General features: G+C 45.0%; 1 protein-coding gene across 1 annotated transcript in view; it reads right to left on the bottom strand.

The window, feature by feature from the left end:
* The window catches only part of ALK (ALK receptor tyrosine kinase), an 878,396-nt gene that overhangs the window by 284,728 nt on the left and 573,923 nt on the right, over nucleotides 1-19,745 (bottom strand). The window contains exon 5 of the mRNA XM_058667362.1: nucleotides 11,606-11,807. Within this exon, the coding sequence (XP_058523345.1) occupies nucleotides 11,606-11,807 (202 nt within the window). The remainder of the gene's footprint in view (nucleotides 1-11,605; nucleotides 11,808-19,745) is intronic.

Below are 19,745 nucleotides of genomic sequence, written 5' to 3'. Positions count from 1 at the left end.
GTTCTGATGGAAGAGCTTGGGAAACTCCTCTGTCGGGACACAATCCCTGCAGGTGAGCGCAAGAACCATGATAGGGAGCAGCACAGACCAGGGAAAAGCACCCATGGGCTTACCTTTGGCATAGGTCAGGGGCAGACCAGGCTGAACCAGTTCACATCACCTGCTGGCAAATCCAAGCACCAGAACAGAGCGCAAGTTGGGCCAGGTTTGGTCACAACACATACCACTACACATTATAGCTGGGACAGGGGGACAGCTGGGCTGGGTTAGGCTGTAACCCTCACCACCTGAGCTGGAATTGGGGGTGGGCCAGGCTAAGCTATAGCATCCACTGGCAAATGCCAAGGTGAGGTGGGCCATGCCAGACTGGGCTGCAGGGCCCAACCAGCATACAGGAGAACCAGCGGGGGAGAGTGGGCAAAGCTGGTTGGGGAAATGTGGATGGCTCCGTTCCTGACCACCACTCCACTGAAAACATGAGTTGGGATGGGGGCAGACCAGACCAGGCAGTTACAACACCCATGGTCCTCATGTGAGCTAGATCAGAGAAAGCCAGGCTGGGCTGACTGTTCATTCCTACTGGTAAAAGCATAAATCAGAGCGGGTGAGGGTTGGTTGGGCTTTGCCACAGCATCAGCTGGCAGTGGCTAGCACTGGGAGCTAATGCTGTCAAGTTAAACTGCAGAACCACCTGGAGAGTGCATGATCTGGTAATGGGAGTGGCCCAGTAGGGAAACAGTGGGTACCTCCCTCTTGGGTTACCACTGGAGAGCATGAAAACCAGGACTGGGGCAGGGGTGCCTAGACAGAACAGCACCTGCCAGCATGTGTGTGGGCTGGAAAGAAGGGCTGGCTGGGTTGAACTAGGCTTCAATGTCCATTGACATATAAGAGTTGAATGGGATGTGGGACAGACTGGACAAATCTGCTGTACATACTGGCAAGCACGGGAACCAGGGTAGGTGGCAGGCCTGGTGGGGGTTATTGAGAGTTGGCCCAACTAGGCTGCAGCTCCCATTGGTTTCTTGAGGGCTGAGTGTGTGGTGGGCAGAATCAGGCTTCTCCCTTTGTCTCCCTCCTTACCCCAGATACACACAAAAAATGTGGAAACAATGGTCTTACACACTTTCTTGTAACTCTTGACCCTTTGTTTCCTAATCAACTATGTAAAGATTATTAAAATAAAAAGACACATGCAGCAAGCAGTATGGCTCAGTGCTGTGATGTATAGAAGACAAAACAGATGACAGTCACAAGGATGGTCCAACCCACTCTGCTTGAGTGAGTCTGGGTCCAATGGTCATATTTGTGGAGGAGGAGCTAAAGGGTTCCTCACTGAAGAACAAGTATTGTTCCTGGTGATCAGGGAAGTGGGGGGAAGACAAGAGGGCTTGAAATAGCTTGCTTCAACCGTGAGAAGTGTACGGTTTGATATGAATAAACTCTGACTACAAAGAAATGGGGTTAGTATCAAGACAGGTGGTGACATTTCAGGGACTTCTAGTGCCATTCTCACTAACAAGAAGTTTGGGTTTGATCCTGGGTTGGACAGATCTCCATTGAAAGACTAGAAGCAGATTAATAGCCTATGGTACGAACCTATTGGCTCTTTCACCAAAGTCTTGGTTTGCTCCATTTGGGAGCTTCCTAATGTATAGGAAATGCCGTGGAGTTTATCATTCTCAAAGACCTCAAAGGACAGTCCACAGAATTCATGACACAAGCACAACACAGAGTAACAGTTAGGCTATGACTTCTCCTTCACATGTCTTCCGATGAACTGACAGTTTGAGTCAAGAAGCAGGGCCAAGAGGGAGCAATACAGCCTGCTGCTCTTTCCTTGGACTGGCTACACCCTCTTCCTTTGAGCTGAATCACCCTGTGGGGTGGGAGAGGAACCAGACACTCAGCCTGATCACCCTGTAGGGTGGGGGAGGAACCAGACCCTCAGCCTCCCATTGCTTTTCCATCAGTGGCCTCAGGTATCAGCCTGGCTACCAGTGTGGGTAGTTCTTGGGCCTTGGGCTCAGCTTTCACTCAGTTAAACAGCTGTAACCTTCCCAATATGCCCTTCCCTTTGCTATCAACACAAGACTTACCCGCTGGCACAGGGAAAACTACCAGTAATTTGAAAGCAGCAGGAGCACTCATTTACTGAGCTGACAGATCCAGGAATCTCACTGGAGTAGACACTGCAGCAGATCCATGTGTAGACTTTGTGAAGCTTTTAAAACCCGAAATCCCACAGTGACTGCAGCTCTTAACTAAGGCTCTAAACCATAAGACAATGCATTTCTGTAGAAGCAAGGAGTTTTGCTAGGCTTGCATGCGTGGTACCATAAAGCAAAGGGAAAACTTGGAAGCAGGCCAGCCAAGAGAAGCAAGCAGGTCTACTCTGAAGCTGGGAGTGAATGCCCACTAGGCAGGACATGGCATTTTCCTACGCTTGCAGGCATTTGCCCTTGTACCTGATTCTGTCTTCTGGCCACAGGCAGGCTTGCCCAGTGGCTTCAATGAACTTTCGCTGACCTTCTATAGTACTGGGGTTTAGTGCTTCCTGACTCACTCAGGAGTGTCTACACTCTCCAGACAGGAATTCTTCTGAGGGGAAGATCTTAGAACTTTGTCTTCTATTTTGATCGTTAAGAAGCTTCATTTACATCATAGAAAATATGCAGCGGCAATTGATTAAGAATAAATGTGGTGACAAATAACACTTCTTGCTTAATTATCAGCTATTCATAGGAAGGTAGTGACTGCCTGACTGAAGTCCAGTGTGCTCCTTCTCAGCTGTGTGCCTTGGAGCAGGTTGCTGAACCTCACTGATCCTTAGCTACCGCACTGAGAAAAAGATACTAACAGTGCCTCCCTCACGGATTGTGGGCCAGCTGGAAACTTCTAGAATAATTTCTGGGCCCACAGAGTGAGACCAGGTAACAGTTTCCCTTTCTCTGCCTCCTCACTGTCTTTTATACAAATAAAAGGAAATTCATGAAGGAAGGGAAGTTTCTACTCAGGCTTTGAGCCTTTGATGTCTCAACCACGAGCCTTCTTGCTCTATCTACCTGTATGTGTCAACAGTTGGGAATCAAGAGATTCCCATAGATCATTGGGAGAGACTGGGTGGCAACTGGAACAACACAAGGTTTTATGACAAATGCTATTTGGGAAACACCGAGAGGGCTTTTCTGAGGAGATACTACACTGGGTACTGAAAAATGCCCAACTGGAGAAGGGAATAAAAGGTAGCCCATGAGAAATAGTGCACCTGAGCTGCTCTTTTTAACAGAAAAGGGAGAGCAGGGGCAAGAAGAAACTGCATTCAGAGCCAGTGATAAACACAAAGTATACACAGCTTCGGCCTGGTAAAATGCTGCTTCTTACCCAAATTGCTCATGGGTGATAGCAGTCCCTGCTAGGGAGGGGGTATTACTAGGGGAAAGAAGAAAGTGAGGAATGTGCTGGACCCAGGGGAGGTCTTGGAATGTATACAGTAGGAAGTTTACAACAAGATGAGTTAGGAAAGATGGTGAAGTTCAGGACTGGGATCCTACTATCTGCAAACTGCCTCTGGAAGAGATGATGGGTCTCAGGGCATACACACACACACACACACAACTGTGAGCATCCTGAGAACCTGGAAAAGAGGCTCAGAGTGTTGGGAGTTCAGCAATGACAAAGCTAAGGGATTCCACAGCTTCGGTGCACCTACATTCATGGGCAGTCAGGCCTTGTGACGTATACACCCTCAGTATCAGATGACTTCCTCTCATGGTTCCCCAGACCAACTCTCCCCCTCCCTGCAGAGCCAGCCTCAGTTCTCCTCTCTAAGCCACCTACCTAGGTGATCTGCAGCACTCACACCTGTGGCACACATACACCACACCTGCCACAGCCCTTTATTCTGCAGCATCATAGCTGGAAACTTCATCAGGAGCTCCCCGAAAACAGGACGAGCCCCCAGAGAGGCTTGTCACTCTCCTGTCAATCAGTGCCTAGGACTAAGTATGACTCAAACGTCTTTGTTGACAGAATGCATGAATGAATGGGCAAGTGAACTCCTGGACACCGGTCGGTTATCACATAAATCCTTCCTATTTTTAATATCTCCCCACCGAAAAATGGTGAACCTCCACAAACACTTTAGAGCTGTGAAGTGACACTTTCTATCCATTTTGACTTCACTTTATATATAACATATATTTACCATTATAGAATTTGCCAAGATGCCATCCTGACAAGTCAAGGGGTTATGGATATTCACAATTCTCTCTTCCTCCTGGTGTTCAATCCATCAAATGTACAGGGCAAGGTGGGAAAACAAAAGCGTCTAGCTCAAAAGAGCCCTGCTACCAGCCTTCGCCTGTCAAATCTCGAAGGTCAAAGCTGGCAGAAGTGGATGGTCTTTTCATTCTTTTTTTTTTTTTTTTTTTTGATGCCCATCAATGAAAGCAATCGTGAGTAAAAGTTATACCTGCCAGGAAAGGAACTGTCCTTTGTACTCAGTGGCAACCTTCACAGTTGAGGTGTACAGCTGCTTCCTGAGCCTCAGCAGGGGTTACACATCTCTCTCTGCTTCCAGGGGTGAGTAGAAGGTGGGGAGAAAGTACCTTTTATGGGCTGGAGATTCTTCTATGATTTTAGACTAGGCTTTAACTTCGAGACCCATAGCCTAGGTTCAAGAAGTGCTGCATTGTCAAACCGTGTTAAGTTGATCTGGTATCCACATACCCCAAATATAACACCTCCTACATGCTGGGCATTGTGTAAAACAAGATCTTCACCTTCAAGTCTTGTGGCCTAGGATCCATGGCCAAGTTTCAAATGGGTTTCTGCGGAAGAGCTTCTGTGAAGGATGAGAACAGCTGTTTTCTGGCAGCAGGCATGAGACCAGATCCAGCAAGGTCCTCTTGGTGAAACAATGTGAGAGAAAAAAACTGACCCAGAAGATCGTGTTATCTAGTGCTATTGACAAATCATTAAACCTCTCTGAGGTTCAGTTTATTCATCTGTAGAATGAAAAAAGCACGGAATGTGTGATACACATCATCATGGATATGAAGTGAATTGAAGAGTGTTGATGTGCCTGGGAAACCACCAAACAGATTACCAAAACAGTGTCTATTTCTTGAGAATAAATGGGAGAACTGTGGCTCTGCGGGATCCAGATGAGATTCAAGATGTGACAATCTAAAGTACCAAGATGAATGAATGGAAGCATGGGAGAAGGCACATATGTATGAATGCATATACATAGGTGTGTGTGAACAGACATATTAGCCAGATGACTGGCTGGCTGGATGGGTGGAGGGATGGGTGGATGGGCAGATGGGTGGACAGGTGGAATACAGACCCCCTATAACACTAAGGAGCTTGGTTTTGTTTGTTTGTGTTTTAGTCTCTACATATTCTGCTCAATATCTCGACACTTTGAAAACTAGATTCCTTTCGCAGGAAGAATAGTGTGTGTGAAGAAACTAGTACATGGCTTTTGATACAGCCCAGCGATGCCACTTTCAGGAGTACACAGACAGGATTAAGTGACAATTGGATAGTCTTGTCACTACCCTGTCCACAAATGAATGGAAGAAAAACGACTATCTACCCTGTATGTCATGTGATGTCTTCAAGCCACAGGGACACAGAAGCTGGCCCAGGTTCACTCTGAGAAGACACAGACCCTAAGTCTAATGACTGCTCTGTGTTCAAAGAATTGGGAACTGCACATTGTTCTGGTGCCAGGGCATCCAGGAAATATGTCCCTGACAGTCCTGCATGTGAGTTTTAAGGCTTTAAAAAATTATCTTTAAAGCCTTTGAATGGCTCTCTCTTTTTAGTGTAAATCACCTAGACATTAAAGCCCTTATTGTATATTTATTAGTGTGTTATTCAGACCAAGGGGAAAAAGAAAGAAGCTGACACTATGAATGACTTTGAAAGTGAGAAAAAGCTAGGCCTGAAACTAAATCATTGTGACACTGCCACTCGAGGGCATCAATTTCAATAAATGATCACCTTTTTTATTCCCGATCCATTTATCATGCAGGCAGGATTCGAGGAGAACTTTGACTCGGTATGTGTAATGCCATGGGCTCTGATTGCCCTGTATGGGCCAGACTTGCTACGGTGCCCTGGGTTGACAGAACACAAACCCAGCACAGCCTGAGAAAAGCAACGGGGTGTCTTTTCAGAAGCAAATGCCTCGTGGGCATCTCCTGCCTGTGCCCTATCTTGAGACCACACCCTGGCCAATTGCTGAGACCACCGTGTGTGTGTGTGTGTGTGTGTGTGTGTGTGTGTTTATAGGACAATTCATGGGTTCCTTCCATAAGCAGTACAAAGAAAGTCTGTGTGTTAGTAAGGGAGCAATGGTTCTTTTTGCTTGGCCAGGAGAGCTTAAACAGCAGAAGTTCAAGTTGGAGAGGACCATTTCAGTTGTCCCAACCCTATCACATGATATGGATGAAGGAGAGAAGTAAAGTATAGCTGAGGTTAGGGAAGGCTGAAGTTGCTCACAAGTGGGGCTGCAAATTAGCTGTGGATCCAAGACTGAAGAGTACCTCCTAATGCCCGCAGATCAATACATTTCCAGGTTAAATTACTTATGCACGTAAGCCAGGAGCCTTGGTCAGAGCTGCTGTAAGCCAATGTGGCTGCTGTGTGGGTCCTCTCCACAGACCTTGGGTCATCTTCTCTTGGGGAGGTTGGCTGCAGGTTTTCCTCTATAGGCAGTGAGTGTGGGCGTTCGCTGATGCACTTGATCACCAGAGAGGCAGACAGCAGTGAATGGGGCAAGGTTCTGCTCCAGCTGGGTCCTGGCTGGGCCACAAGCTTCAGCCTAGCCTTCCTTACATTTCATCATTCCCAGAGGATTCTGTACATGGGAAGCCAATGGGAGGAGGCTGAACTACAGCATCTTCTGGGGGTAGGGGATTAAGGTGCAGGAAGACAAGGCTTGGCTCTATCCTCTGCAGTGTTTGTGGTGGGAACGGCCCAGTTGCCTCAATTCTGCTTTAGCCTGAACATCAGCACATTCTTTAGATTTGAAACATCTTTCCAGTATTAGTGATTCAAATGATTGGCAACTGCTATCCCCTCAGGGCCCAATTCTTGTCTCCACATACTGTGTAGCTCTGGTCACACATAATAAAGTCCCCAGACACCCTCAGCTGGAGGAGCAAGTTGTGTACTTGGAAACGAGGACTTGAGGGTACCATTCGAGAAGGGCACTACTGACTATTTCCAACAGCCCCGGACAGCACCAAACCCCAAGCTTGTGCTCCTGTATTAAGGAGGGAAGCGGATTCACACAGCTATTGCTGCTGTCCCTGTTTTTTTCTAACACACAACAGAGTGACAGTGCTGTCCGGTGGATAGTTTATTTGGCACAGGCAGGATGGGGTTGTTTGTGTAGGTTTTGCAGGCCAGTGATCTTAGCTCAGCCTCTCAGTATCTCTGGATGTCCTGTTACCATTTTGGGCTTTACTGCATCGGATGATTATTCTTGGAAAGCTGTGACCCTATCATCTTAGACTGTGCCATGCCTGCCATTTATTCCAAGGGGAGGTCCTCAATCCATGGTTGTTCAATGAATGCATGAAATGAAAAGGACCCAGTGTTTCTGTGCCTACTATAATTGCATTTGTTCACTTCATGGGGACTTCGGAGCTATTCATTTTTAGCTGAGATGTCCCATGCCTACTTGACTCTTGGTCTGGCCAGTCCTGGCTGTGTGACAACCATAGGTTCTCTGCTTCCTTGCTCCCGGGGCCATTCTGATTGGGTTGATTAGCATATGGGACACAGGAATTCCTGCAAAGCCAGACATCCTGAGAGACCCCATGTGACTCATCAGACCTTACACATTGCTGCTCTCTGGGTGACCAGGAAGGGAGCAGCTGCTGGGATTCCCCGACTGCCTTTCCCTTGCCTCCGACTGTCTGCAAGCAGGTTGCTGCTCCCACGTGAAGTAGCACAACAGCACACATGGTGTTTCTGGGGGACTTAGTGATATCTGACTTGTCATTCCTCATCCCACTCCTCTGAGTCAGGCCCTCCCACAGCTGGCATTATTATTACAACTTCCTCCCTTGTTACTACCAACACTGAATGTCATTTTCCTAAGAGTGGTCCCCAAGCCACCATCTCCTGTTATGAGAGGAAGCCAGCACTGCTCGTAATCAACTGTTGGCATCACCAGGATATCACTGTATCCACCCCCCCCCTCACGTTTCCGAGCCCCATGGTATCCTGCGTGTGTCTGACACAAAACACAGTGAGTGTTCAGAGAGGGCCAACTGCTGAGGATCTCCAATTTGAAGGATTATTGGGACTGGCAATGACCCAGTCACCTCACAGAAAGTAGAGGTCAAATGTTTGCAATCCCAAGATATGAACAAAGAACATTCAGATATTCAGATATGGCCTCTTACATGTGTCTTGTATGCCAGCAGGCAAAACTCTCTGACCTTTATTGCATGGACCTCAGGGCAGCACTGAGCAGGGTCAGCAGTGTGATTCCCACTTTAGAGATAGGGAAACTGAATCTTGAGAAGGACTGGGATTTGCCTAAAGCCACAGAACTCATTCATGAAACAATCTTGGTAGAGAGACTGGTCTTCTAGGGCCCTGGCATCTCTATAGTCCTTAAAAATTGAATTTTTTTTTACTTAATAAATGATGGTTGGTTGAATTGGCAATTTACATTTAGGGTTGCTGATTGTTTTTTTTTTTTTATCTGCTGCACTACTGTGAGTTACCTGAGATCTTACAGCAGTGGATAAATAGGATCTGAAGTCAGGCCAGCTGAATTCTGACCATCTGATCCTATCTACCTGTGACCTTGAGCAGATTATTTGATTTTTACAGATGAGAATACTCACGAACAACAGTTGTTGTGTTGTGAGCATTAAACATGCAAATGCATGAGAAGTGCACAGCAGTGTATGGAAAGCACATCTAAGATGTACTGAGTAAATGGTAGCAATCGTCATCATCACAAAAGGGTGGGAAAATGCCTTGCCCGCTTTTGAAACCCAGGACCCAACACTGTGATTGACACATACACATTTCAATATAACGCTCAAGACACTGGCCTATCTAAAATGAAACTTGTAATGTGACTTGGAGCAAGTTCTGAGCCCCCTACGCAGAAGTCCCAAACCTGTTTCCAAACCAGTAAACAAGGAGATTGGAGCAAATCCCATAGTTCCTCCCAGCTTTAAAGTAACGCCATGTAATTCAGACCTTCTCAGTAGGATTGATGTCTCCCCCATGAGATGTTTGGCAATGTTCTAGAAACAGTTATGCCTGTCACAACTAGGGGATTGCTACTGGTATCCCATTGGTGGAATAGGATTCGGATATGCGGGACAGCATCCACACTCCCCCCCTAAAAATGGAACTGTTCTACTCCCAGTGTCGATAATGCTGAAACTTAAAAACCTTGAGCTAACTCCATAAATACACCCAGAACTTCTGGATTTGCTGGGAAAGTGCCCTGTGTCTTGCTGCTTGCCAAGATGCCCAGGGGAGCAGAATGCCTCGATGCAATAGAATGGTCTATTGATTTCTTCTTCACCTGCCATCTTCTACCCTGACCATATTGATCTTGTTGGAGTTGGGGAGCTTTTCCCATGCATCCTTAATTTAAAACTGGAATCACGACTGCTCATCACTCAACTCCAAGATGGCTCAGCCAAGGCCAGGAGAGAACGTTCACTTACCCTAGAAATCATGGAACCTGGGACCAAAGCAAAGCCCTGGTAGACAGATGTCAGGGCAGCTCAGGCAAAGCCATCAAATCATTTTATTATCCCAACATAATCATGTTTCCTTTCTCTTGTCTCAACTCACACCCTGCAGAGGGCAGACTGACTTCGCAAGTTAAAGAGTTGTCACTTTGGGTAGGGGATGCATTGACCAGTGGGGTGGTCCTTGAGACTAGAGATCATAGCTGCCTCAAGGGTAAGCTCATAATCTGCCCACACCATGCAGCCTCAGGCTCCTTGCTTCGATCACACAGGAGAATGGTGGGCTGCCTTTAAAAATACTACTACCACAAGACAATGGACCCATTGATTGTGAGGCACTAAATAATCTAAATCATTTCTATTTTTGTAAGGCCTTTTTTCCACCCTGCCTTTTCTTCTTTCCCAAGTTCCTGTTGAGAGGCTTGGGGTTTTCTGGGAAGAGCACCAGTGAGAAAATGGCAGAGGAGAGCTGCACTTCAGTTTCTACCATGCCAGATTCACATTTCCTCTCTTTGCCTCAATGTTCTCAACTGTTAAAATAAGAATTCATTTGGGGGTTATCAGCATAGGAAGATGAAGGAGGGTAAATCCTTTGTAACATCCTATGGCTTGTCATACCCAAGGCAGTATTGTCTCTGACGGAGCTATGCAGGCAGAAAATAGATACATCTCTCATTAGAAAGCAAGGTTATGATGGAGGCAGGTTAGGCACCAGATACCAGCTCATCTCAAACAGAAGACAATCCAGACACTCAACACTATTTCTGGGTCAATACAGCCAAGAGGCATCTGGTGGTTGGAACATACCAGCCAGTGCAAAGAAAAATTTAATAGACAAAGATTGGTATGGAGTATAGGTATGGGGCCAGCATCCTGCTGAACGCTAAGATTTCATTCTTTCTGGGATTGCAGCAGCTTTTATAGTTCTTTTAGCATAACTAAATATAAAACAGTGTAGAGGAGACTCAAATACCAACGGAGCCAATTGGTCTTACTGGATAAATAATAGGCAAGTGTACCACGACTGATGGGTAACAGTCATCATTCAGTGAGACCCCTATGAAAAGGTATTTTTCTTAGAAGAAAGTTAAGTCCAAGCAAGGCTAGAAAGGATTGGGTCTCTCTCCTGCAAAGATGTCAGAAAAGCAGGGTTCCTTTATGAATTATAAAGTGATTGGATCTGGGGCCCTCAGAACTGGTGTCATGTGGTGGTATTTTCATTTGTGGAACTGGGCAAAAACACAGGCACAGAAATGCACTAGTTCAAGGATGCTTTACAGCGTCACTTTTTACAGAGGCCTGTGGAATGACTGAGTAACTGAGTAGTTCCAGAAAACTCAGAGGATTCATTATTAATGGTACTGGGATGTGATTTTAGTGGTGCACAAGTTCCAGGGTAAAGTTCTGCTCCAGACTCTATGGAATTAACAGTGGTCTAAGCGCTCCTGATTATTTCTGCCTTGGGATCTTACATTCCTGCCCCACCTACTCAGGTTGTCACATTGTTCTGCCCTTTCCCTTTCTGCCCATGCTCTGCTGGTAAAACCCAGTTTCCAGCATTGGTCTTCCATCCTGCCTTCTGGCTGTCTTCTCAGCTCTCTCTGGATTTTAGTATCTTTAACACTTGCTGAAACATCCTCTGGCCACTGGAAGGACCACAGACAGCACTCAGAAGAACCTGGAGGTCAACATTCATGCTGTTATCAGGGAATAGTAACAGCAATTCAATCTTGGTGTCTCCACTGAGAATATCGGTGAATTTTAAGTAGATGCCACAGACTCTAGAAATCCACAGCCAAAAGCCAAGCAATCATCTTTTTCCAAGATTAACTTGGGACATGGGAAGGACTTACCCATGCTTCCCTGGAGTGGGCACCAGGAGGATCTCTCTTCCAGGCTCGTTGTGGGGCAGCAGCTGGGCCACATACCTCCCTGTGGGCTGTAGGTGCCTGTGTACCGAGACGGCCAGCGTGCAGTGCTCACTGCTGCTTCTCATCCAGGGGCTCAGGATGGTGTGCTTGGATTCAGCTGAGGTGTTGAGGAGGAGGAAGGAGCCTGCAAAGACAGAGGGACAGTAAACCTGCAGATGTGACCAGGCAGGAGGAAACTTGGTAGCTTTGGGGCAGGACTTGAGGAACTAGCAGGATGAAAGTCAGGGCTGCAAAGTTAAGCAGTTTTGTGGAGAACTAGCAGTATCAAAGTCAGGGATGCTTTCAGGCCCTTCTCGACTTCTTTGCACACACCCAGTCCATTTCCTTCTCTCTCAGGGTTTTCTTTACAAACAATATTACTTCATGTATATGTGTTGGGACTGGCAACATGGATTCTATAAGCAGGCAGATCAAGGTCCTAACCTTAATTCCCCTATTTACTAGTTCATGTCCTTGAATATCATGGTTTTCAATCTCATGTTTTTCATCTAATAAACAGAAATAAAAATTTGTCTTTCAAATGATATCTGCTCCTTTGCCTAATGGCTGAGTGATTCTGGGCAAAGAATTAACTTTCTTAAGTCTCAGAAACCTTACTTTTAAAATAGAGTAAGAAGGGCTGGCTGAATGCAATAATCTTCAAGGATCTATGTGAGATCTTGAATTTATGAGTCATGTGAATTTACAACTGGTCTCCACAAAGAAAGTCCTACCAATCCCCCTTGTTACCATGCTTGTGGCGAAGTTTTCTTTTGGGACAAGCCAACATTGATTCCAGTCACACAGGCCAAATGACCTGTCCAAAGTTTATACTCAGAGGCATTACCATCAACATAAAACCACAGCACCATTTTATCGTTCCAACTGCTCCCTAACATTCATTAATTTTACTTGCTGCACTTCTGCATCAAACTTTTGATCCATTACATGTTGCTCTCTTTGCATTGTAAACCTGTCCATCAAGAGCCAAATGTCCTCAGTGTGAATGACTTGCTGTGTTCAGCCTTCTTAAACCAACCCCCCCACTCATCGCTCTGAAGGTCTCCTGAAGCAGATAACCCAATTTACCAAAGAGAAGAATGAACTGGCAGCCTTCAGTAAGGAATGCTGCAGATGAAACAGAGGGATCTCTGCTGGAAGCAAAACATTCTCTGAGGAGAAGGTATTATACCAGAAACAGTCCAAAGGCAGTTACAAGGACTTCCCATTAAAATCAAGATGGGGTGAGCACAGGGCTATTCCTGAGCTGGACTGTGAAATGGGACCAGTCCTAGAAACTGAACACTCTCAGAGTTGAATGAGCCTTCTATGGGGTTTCAGTATGATCCATGTCCTTCAAAAGTGTTCTAAAATCCTCCACTATATTTTGACCCTATTTTATAGTGGGGAGAGGGAAATTTTTTTATTCTGAGTATAGGGAAAAGAAGAGGGATTAGAGCCAAAGGCTCATCATTCAGAAGATCATCTAATATAATCCATCATTTTCATCTTTCCCTTTGCATTCCTGACTTTCCTAGAGAAGATGACTAGACAGCCAGATGGGAAATGACCAATTCACCAAAGTGTGGTTTGAAAGTCAGCACGGCTCTCTCTGGATTCCTAAATGATACTCAGTTTTTGTTTTGTTTTAACGTTTATCATTAGTCTACTGTGATGTCTATTAATCTAAAATACGGTATATGGCTTAGAGTACCTTAGGACCAGACTGCATAACTCAGGAAATTGGAAGGGCAGGAAGGAGAAAGAAGGGTACACAGGAACTGAATCAGATCCATTTATTCACTCCTTTGTGCTCTCAAGTACATTTATTACATATAGACTTTGATAGGCCCTGCCCTCGGAACACAAACATGAACCAGACACACATCTGGCCTCCAAGGAACCTCAGGTCTAATAAAGGGAAAAGAAATATATCTGCAAGCACTGTAATCAAACACCAGGTAAAGCACTTTGGAGAGCTCCAGAAGGAGAAGTTAGGTCCAGGTGCACAGATTCATAAAGAAGACCTTTGAGCTAGGTCTTAGAGGGAGAGAAAAACAAACACATTGACAGAATCAGCTGGAAGAAATGCTGAGGAGAAGTCGAACAGCAGAAATTTGGGTTTACTGGGGTGAGTGCTTGACACAGCAATAAAATCACTGCTCAGAACACCATCATCCTATTTTGGAGTACCTAGTTCAAATCCCAGCTACTCTACTTGAAATCCAGCTTTGTCAATATGTATCCTGGGAGGCAGCAAATAATGGCTCAAGTACTTAGCCCCTGCCATCCACATAGGAGACCTGGATACAATAACACACTCTTGGCTTTGGAGCAGCCCAGCTCAGCCCAGCTGTTGTGGGCATCTGGGGGAGTGAACCCACAGATGAAAGAGCTCTGTCTGCTTACCAAAGAAAATGAAAACAATGTTTTTTTATAAGATTTTATTCATTTTATTACAGCCAGATATACACAGAGGAGGAGAGACAGAGAGGAAGATCTTCCGTCCGATGATTCACTCCCCAAGTGAGCCGCAACGGGCCGGTGCACGCCGATCCGATGCCGGGAACCAGGAACCTCTTCCGGGTCTCCCACGCGGGTGCAGTGTCCCAATGCATTGGGCCGTCCTCAACTGCTTTCCCAGGCCACAAGCAGGGAGCTGGATGGGAAGTGGAGCTGCCGGGATTAGAACCGGCGCCCATATGGGATCCCGGGGCTTTCAAGGCGAGGACTTTAGCCACTAGGCCACGCCGCCGGGCCCGAAAATGAAAACAATTTTTAAAGACATTTGCTTACAGAATAGGCAGAAGATTGGTAAATAAAGAAGCTGACAGATCTTGGGACCATTTCTACTGATTTGCTCCAATTGCATTTTGTAGATAATAGGAAGCCAAGTATTGTGAACAAGATAATGGCAAGGACAAGGTGATGCTTCAGGAGGATGCATCTAGTAAGGTGGGGAAAAAGAGGGACCAGTATCAACCTCACCTCATCCTGTACCACCAGTTCACATTAGGGCAGGGTTGTGACTAAATGTAAATGTAAGGTGTTAATTCACAGTTGTAAGAAACGGCACATCAGAAGATAGACTGGGAATTAATAGGTTTTCCAATTCTGGGTAAGTGTGTGTCTTTCCAGGGAGGGTAAGTGTCCAGAAAGTATCTCTGTGGATAGAGACGTACCTCAGACCCTTTAGGAGTATGATCTGGGGTTAGGAAACAGGCTCCTGTCAACTATGCTCTGGTCTGAGACAACTCTGTGACGTTTTCTAATTGGCAGATTGTCGAATTGAAATCAGCACTTTTTCTTTGAGCCTCTGAGAAAAAGAATTCAGGCCAAACGAAGGTAAATACACCCCCCCTTCCACTTCTTCGAAAGATGACATGTCCATGCATGCACACCGCAGTAACCTCGGGAACCAGGCTGACGTCGCTGGGGTGTGGGAGCTGGGTGTTTTTCCTGCTCCCCAGATGTTGAAGTGCATGTAAATTCTACCCCCATAATTCAACACCGCAATAATGTGACTTTTTCAAGGCTGACTGGAAGATGGATTATTTTTCCAGGTCTAATATGTGAGATGATGTTTATACGAATTTTATTTTGTGCAACTGGACTATCAATAAGAGTGCGAGCTTAAAGTATTTTCACTCTCAATGAAACTCTGTGGTTGAGAGCTATCTCTTCATCAGCAGCTTTCCTCTACCAGAACAAAAAAAGGGGGGGTTACATTTCATAAGCTCCTTGGGATATTGTCAGTATAAATCTTTTAAAGTCAGTGAGAATTTATCTCTCCTCTCCTTTTCTGTTTCCTGTTTATTTTGCTCTGAATGGCTTGGGGCTATGTGAGGGCTCCTGGGGTCCCCTCTAATTAAGAAGGTTGTCTGGTGCACTGCACACAAACCTTCACCCCAGTGTGGCAACGGGGGAGTAGTGGAGAAGCAGATCAAAGAGCCCTGGGGATGCAGTGGCAGGATCACATTTCACTCACAATCAGAAAGTGTTGTTATGCTCAGTTATTGCACATGAAATGCTGGTTATTTTTTACCTCTGCTCACCAATGTAAGGATGTGTTACTCTCATCCCCACCCCTGGGGCTCACACTCTGAGCCAGAGATTAGGGGTCATGAACCTAGCCATCAAGCTGACGCTTTCATATCTAGGCTCTGATTCCATGCAGTTGGGAACCTTAGTCAAATTATTTAAACTCTAAATCGAATCTGAAATGCGTATAGCCAACCTCATATGGCTGCACTGGCGATGAAATTAAATAACAGACGTGGACTGGCCAGAATGGTGGCTAGCCTATGGCAGGCATGGAATAGATGGCAGTTGTCTGCTCTGAGGGGGCATCTTGGACTGCAGTTCTTTTGATGTGGCACTAAATGCAGCATCCAGGGGCTGGGTTTGAGCTCTAGCTTTGCCACTACCAAGTCTGCTTTGTGTATAAAATGAAAAGAATTGGATACAGACTCTCCAAAGAATCTTACAGCTTCGGACTGTCGGTAATTCTATCTGTCTGCCTAGAAAGAATATTATTATCTGAGGGAACTGAGTCAGGTCTCCAAGTCCCCAAGTCCTAAACGCTTCTCCTAATTTACCTCTCAGAGGATCCTGCATCAGCAGTTCCAATCAATTGTCCAAACACGTGGCAAACTTTCCCACGGAGAAGCACACTGTGATTGTCGGCTGTCTCCTCTCCCCCAGGGAGGGCTGTTGCCTAACATCATTGGTTTGCTTCTGTTCTAAGGCTGGTATCATATCTAAACACCCGGTATTTAACACACTGCCTGCCACATGGCAGATACTCAATGGACTTAAAACGCCAAGTGATACACATGCAAGGTAAGGAATCAAATTGCATAGGATAGCTTAGAATAACAATAACAACAACAAAATAATAATAATAATAATAATAATAATAATAATAGTAATAATAATAATAAAATTCCCAATTCTACTCCCCTTGACCAACTCCTGCACATTGAAAAGAACAATTTTAAGGATTACTAAGTTCTTTCAGCTGCCTTCCCAGCTCTAAAAATGATCACAGTGTTATTCATGTTTATGGCAACTTCAGACCTTTGACATTGAAGTTTCTTGATTTTTCAAAACCTTGACTTTTGAAGTAACTTCCACTTTTCGATTGCTCACCTTCAGAACATTCCATGGTGTATTTGCTCTTTCCCAAATTGGCTTCAGATATCAGGGGCCTCTCCCCACCTAAGCGGGGCCGTCAGTCCTCTTGGCCTCCCTTGTACCTCTCTTCCACATTACGTGGTCAGCTGGATTTTTCTTTACCTTGTCAAGGTTGTGTAAAAATGAAGTCTTTTTTGAGTTTTGTTTATAGCTGGATAGTGAATGTTGAAAACCAATCAATAGGCTTTCACAAACTGATGACTCTATATTTTTTATTCACTTCCACACAAATAAGGATTGTATTTATTATCTTCTCTAGTGATTCAATAATATACCTCACTCCAAGGAGAATGTTTCCTGCAACAGGATCAGAGGAATATTCTCTCTTTCTCGTTCTCTCTCTTCCCCAACCTCTCAAGTAAGATGGAAAGATAAGAAATATTTTTAGGTGTGAAAGTTAAAATTTTCTCTTATTTTGAATCAGTCTGATTTTCTCCAGAATTTCTAATTGGCTTATGTAGTATGTGTCTGACTTCTTTACCACATTGCAAGTTTACCTTGCGGGTTCCTGGGAAGGAGATGCAACCTGAAGAAATGGGGGGACAGTGCTCTTTTTTGGCAACTGACAAAGTTTATTTCCAGGGTTTCAGTTTTTATACATTTCATGAAACAATGGCTCAAACATAACTCAGAATTAGGTCATGTCTAAGAACAGAGAGTACAAAGAAGCTAACAAGATGACTTAGTCAAAGAGTTATTGAGACAGGGAAGAGACAGGGAATAGACAATACTGTCTGTCCTTGATTGACCAGACAGAGCACAGATGTCCGCCTATCTTCAAGGAGAGCATGCAAGCACATCCAAGGACTCACTGGGGCCAAAAGCACACCCTGGGTGGGGGACTCAACAGGGTCCCACAGGCCTCCGCTGTCCCAGCTTTCCTGCGTCTGTGTTCCAACACCACATCACCTACACTTTACTTACTCCTTGGAAATAATCATTCTCTTCTCTCAAAGAAACTAGACTTCCTCTCTTGAATTTAAATTTTACCAGTTACCTTCTGGGATTCCACTATGGCTACTACGCTGAATTTTTCTTTTCACGGGGATTCTTCATGTTAGTGAAGATTCTTCAAGTTAGCAGTAATTCCTTGTGAAGCTTTATATAGCTGAAATACTTGTGTCCCTCTTCACACTTAATGACAACTTCTCTGTCAATGGTTTATCGATTAGGAATTTTGTCTTGGAAATATGAAAATGGTGTCTCCACACTTTCTTAGGAGAAATATGATGTTGACTTTATTTGAAATTTCTTTCTAGTTTATCCGGTTCCCTTTTAGGAACTTTTCACTCTAAATTCCTGAAATATAATCTATTTGGGTATGGGCCAATATAAAAACTCATCCATGGTATTTAGCTGGGCTGTTGCAATCAGAAAACACATAATGTCTTTCTTACCTGTGTTAAATCTTGCTTTATTATTTCTCTGACAATTTAACTCTGCCTCTCCCCTATCATGTCATTCTCAGTCTTGAATCTTTTTGAGAGATTTATCTTTCAAGTTAGCTGCCCTCACCATACCTACCTTTATGTCCCCTCGCAAACCTCCATCCTCCCCACCATCATTATCTAAATCTACTTATGTCCATTTTTATATTTACCTATATCATCTCTTAAATATCTGGGGGGTGGTAAAATTTATGTTCTATTCATTTGAAATACAGACAGAGAAAAATTTTGTAACCACTAATTAATATTCCAAACATCCAGAATGACCAAGGCTGATCAGGTTGGAATCAAGAGCTTAGAACTCAAATAGGGTCACCCATATTGATGGCAGGCATACATACTTAAGCCAATATGTGTTACCTCCCAGGATGTATATTAATGGGAACTGAATTAGAAGTGGGAGGTTGGGCCCAGTGCAGTGGCCTACTGGCTAAAGTCCTCACCTTGAACGTGCTGGGATCTCATAGGGGTGCCAGTTGTAATCCTGGCATCCCTGCTTCCCATCCAGCTCCCTACTTGTGGCCTGGGAAAGCAGTCGAGGATAGCCCAAGGACTTGGGACCATGCACCCATGTGAGAGACCTGGAAGAAGTTTCTCGTTCCTGGCTTCGGACCAGCACAGACCGGCCGTTGGGGTCACTTGGGGAGTGAATCAATGGATGAAAGATCTTCCTCTCTGTCTCTCCTCCTCTCTGTATATATGACTTTGAGATATATATATGTATAAAACAAATATATATATATAATAAATCTTAACTAAAAAGAAATGGGAGAATCCAGGCCATGAACCAGGTATTGTGCTATGGATGCCCATGTAGTAGGTGGCATCCCTACTGCCGCACCAAATGTTTGTCCTAAACTGTTCTTTAAATATTCAACTTTCAATTTGTCCTCTTCTCAATGCCTGGCCTCCTGGTGGCAGATGCTTATGTTTGGAAAGATTCCTATGAGTTACTGCACTCGTGTCTTTGAAATTGTCATAGCTAGAAAGAAACATGGTGGCTGCACAGCTCAATCATTTGTCATACTGGAGAGAAAACCAACAATAGAGAAGTACAGGACTTGCCCTAAGTCATACTGTTATATTAGTAGAGGATCTGGGATTAGAAGGAATCCTTCCAGGCTCCCTGTCAAGCAGAACATTTGGTATCCACCTGTCTGTTGCAGAAAGTTCCAATGAAGTTTTTGGCCAAATGCTCTGTATCCTGGTTCCCCTGCTGGACACACATGTCACATCCTTTCTCTGAACTCTCATAGCTCCGATGGTGAGCTGCAGATTCTCAAGCTGTCAAGCTCGTTTGACCATCAAGAGACTGCAGACGAAGGTCTGGGGCTGACAGGACCCAAACAGATGGGCCTTCTTTGTGGAATCACTCTTAAGGGTTTGGGGTGGCCCCACAAGGGCAAGGGATGATATTAGAAGCTCTCTTCAGTTTGCTT

Source organism: Ochotona princeps, chromosome 8 (assembly GCF_030435755.1).
Source record: "Ochotona princeps isolate mOchPri1 chromosome 8, mOchPri1.hap1, whole genome shotgun sequence".
NCBI lineage: Eukaryota > Metazoa > Chordata > Mammalia > Lagomorpha > Ochotonidae > Ochotona > Ochotona princeps.
The sequence above is the reverse complement of the archived record's forward strand: the minus strand, read 5'-3'. Positions and strand labels throughout refer to the sequence as shown.